The sequence below is a fragment of the Rhinopithecus bieti genome, unplaced genomic scaffold, assembly GCF_001698545.2.
Source record: "Rhinopithecus bieti isolate Rb0 unplaced genomic scaffold, ASM169854v2 scaffold_38181, whole genome shotgun sequence".
Taxonomy (NCBI): Eukaryota; Metazoa; Chordata; class Mammalia; order Primates; family Cercopithecidae; genus Rhinopithecus; species Rhinopithecus bieti.
The window spans coordinates 52,846-55,727 of NW_016815853.1; the positions used below are offsets into that span (position 1 = coordinate 52,846).

The 2,882-nt window shown below is 64.1% G+C and overlaps 2 protein-coding genes across 7 annotated transcripts in view; one reads left to right on the top strand and one right to left on the bottom strand.

Annotated features, from left to right (window-relative positions):
• LOC108516535 (vegetative cell wall protein gp1-like) overlaps positions 1-2,065 on the top strand; it is a 10,225-nt gene extending 8,160 nt beyond the window's left edge. For 2 of the 5 annotated variants that reach the window (XM_017854085.1, XM_017854084.1), the window contains exon 5: positions 109-1,979. In XM_017854085.1, the coding sequence (XP_017709574.1) occupies positions 109-1,010 (902 nt within the window). In that variant the 3' untranslated portion in view covers positions 1,011-1,979. Of the gene's footprint in view, positions 1-8 lie in introns of all 5 variants that reach the window. The other 3 variants (XR_001881855.1, XR_001881856.1, XM_017854086.1) reach the window with 3 other exon arrangements.
• Positions 2,066-2,130: 65 nt separating this feature from the next.
• CRELD2 (CRELD disulfide isomerase 2) overlaps positions 2,131-2,882 on the bottom strand; it is a 10,618-nt gene continuing 9,866 nt past the window's right edge. For both annotated transcript variants that reach the window (XM_017854089.1, XM_017854091.1), the window contains one exon: positions 2,131-2,473. In XM_017854089.1, coding sequence (XP_017709578.1) covers positions 2,421-2,473 — 53 coding nt within the window. In that variant the 3' untranslated portion in view covers positions 2,131-2,420. The remainder of the gene's footprint in view (positions 2,474-2,882) is intronic.

Sequence of the window (2,882 nt, forward strand, 5' to 3'; positions counted from 1 at the left end):
CGGCCCAGGCCGGGCGACTCCGAGGGGCAGGAGCGCGTGTGCGGCCCCGCCGTCCCCCAGCTGGGCCCGGGCGGGGGTCGCAGTCTGAGGCTGCGTCCGCTGCGTCAGGCGGGAGCTGGCGGGGCGCGGGCGGCACCGCGTGGGGAGGGACGGGCCAGAGTCCCCCCCAGGAGGCGGCGCTCCCAGCCCCAGCCCCGCAGGCGCCCCTCGAGCACCTGGGCAGGTGGACCCCAGCCCCGCGGTCCCAAGGACCCTGCCTACGCCCTCGCCCCTGCCCCGGCCCCGGCTCTGCCCGCGGGGTCGTCCCCCATTCCTGCTCAACCGCCCCCACCAGCCCCCGTCTTCCGTGTCCTACGGAGACTCCTCCTGGCTGGCCCCGACCCCCCGCTGAGGACTCCCTAGAGTTCACTGGCGACAAGGTGGAGACTGGGGTTGCCCCTGCTGCGCGCCCGGGATCCTGCTCCCAGCATCCGGAACCGGGGCCCCTGCCCTGTGCACCTCCCGTCCTCAACGCCCCCAGCCTGGACATGGGGGTCAGCAGTACCAGGACGGTGCACGGTCAGGGAAGGGGAACTAGGGCAGGAGCAGGACAGAGATATCGGCTGAAAGGTAGGGCGGGGGTCCCAGACCCTGCTGCAGTCCCACCTGATCGATGGCGGCTCCGCAGGGCTGAGCCGGACAGGGACGTGAGGGACACGGGAGACGTCTGTCTGCGCACATGGGGGTGCACAAGGTGGCCCTGGGCCAGCCCCTGCCTGGGTCCTCCTGTCCCCTGGGGTGTCCTCCTCCCTGGCTGTGCCCTCTCCTCCTCCCCTCGGTACCCCACAGGGACGGGGCCTGCCTTCAGGGCTTCCCGCTGGGGTCGCCTAGTTCCCACCCACCCATGGGTAGCTCCATCCTCCCACAGGAGACTCAGGTGCTTGGCCCCCCAGGGCCTCAGCTGGTGTTCCCCACTTCTTTCCATGGCCATCCCTGTGGACTCTCCGCCATGCTCTGACCCCACTTTCTGAGTCCCCCAAGGGCCCACACAGCCCCCGCCCCTCTGGCCTCTGCCCTTGGTCTGCACCGTCAGGACCCCATCTCTAGGTGGTTCCATTGGCACATGAAGCGGAGACTGCCTGAAAGGACTGCAGTGGACAAGAGCAGCCCCCATCTCGCCCAAGCTGAGCTGTGCCCCCTCCAGGGATTTGGGGCCCCCTGGCCTAGGGTTAGAGGGAGAAGGGGAGAGGCAGTGAGGCTGCTGAGAGCAACTGACTCAGAAAGAACCAGAGGCAAGATGCAGGGCCAGGCACCACTCACCACTCAGCCTGCCAAGTGGGCTGTGGCCGCCTCTGCCTGTCAGGGACCCACAGGGCAGAGTCCTACAGCAGGGCTCTTCCGATACCCAGGTGAGCATGACCACCTGGGGCCCAGTGAGCACAGGTGCACTGAGGTGGGGTTCATGGGCACAGAACAGTGTGGACATGGGGGTCGGTAGTGCCAGGACAGTGCACAGCCTGGGAAGGGGGGCCAGGGCAGGAGCAGGACAGCCAGCCACCTACCCCTGGGGGACATCGGCACGGACAGGAGGGACGGCGTGACTGAGGAGTGGGTGAGGGGGACCAGGCCAAGTGGGAAGCCCAGGGAGGAAGCCGTGGCCCCTCAGAACGGCGCTCCCAGACCTGCAACCTCTCACCCGCAGCCAGCTTTCTTCTTGGAGTGTCTTCATTCCCAGGTGAGGAACAGGCAGGCCCTGGGGTTTGTGATTGGCTGTTTCCTCCAGCGAAGCCCCCGAAGATGCCTTTCCTCTGCCCGAGGGTCCCTGCTTGTACATCCTTTGAATCACTGAAGAGGGGCCTATAGGTTGGACCCCTGAAACCCGCCTGGTCATGTCTTTAGGTTCTCACCCGAGGGAGGGGGAGGGCCCTCCGGGAGGGCCCTCCCCTACTCCTCTCCTCCCCTTCTCCCCTCCTCCCCTTCTCCCCCAAGCAGCACGTGAGTCCTGTTCAGGGACAGCAGAGCCACCAGCCCAGGACCGGACCTGCTGCCTCTGCAGACCTCAGCAGCCCTGGTCACCTCCCGGCTCTGGCAGGACAGGTGCAAACTCAGTGGTAAAGGTCTGTCTTGATTAATGAGACAAACCCATACCCGTTCTCCTGATTACCTTCAACGGTCAATTTTATTACAAAGAACTGTATCAAAATATACAAGTCTGTTTAAGAACAACCAAGAAATGCAGCTGTTTAAGGGCCAAATGAGAATCAACTGTTAGAGACCAGGCAGCTTCTTCCTCCTGCTGTCCGCTGCAGGGGATGGCATCCTTGGACCATTAAAGAGCAGGCAGCTTCTCCCTCCCGCTGTCCACTGCAGGGGACACATCCTCGGGGCCACATTTTCCACAGGACATCCTTCTGAATAATTTAAAGGGCAAGTCTAGCACATTACAGGTCTTCGTGGGTGGGCAGCTGTTTCAGGCTTTCTTCTTCTGTGGCTTCTGTCAGACAGAAAATAAGCACAGGTCGTCAAAGCTCAACACGAAGGGTCCTGGGGACGAGGCCTTTCCCGGGACAGCAGCAGCAGGTGCAGGGACTGCCTGTCCAGTCCTGGCTCAAGGCCTTGGACACAGTGGTCCAAGGGCAGCTCGGAGACCCCCGGTTCCCCCCACAGCAGATGAGAGATGAGGCAGATGGCATTTCAAAGCCACCACACTGCCTTGGGCGTGGAGGATGCGCAGATGAGAGCGGCAAGGGGTTCCTTGCAGCCCGGCAGAATGGGAGCCTGAGCAATAGTGGTGGAGGGAGGAGAAAGAGGGGACCCAGGGTGGTGGTAGGAGGGAGGGGCAAGAGGGGACCCAGGGTGGTGGTAGGAGGGAGGGGCAAGAGGGGACTGAGGGTGGGGGGGAG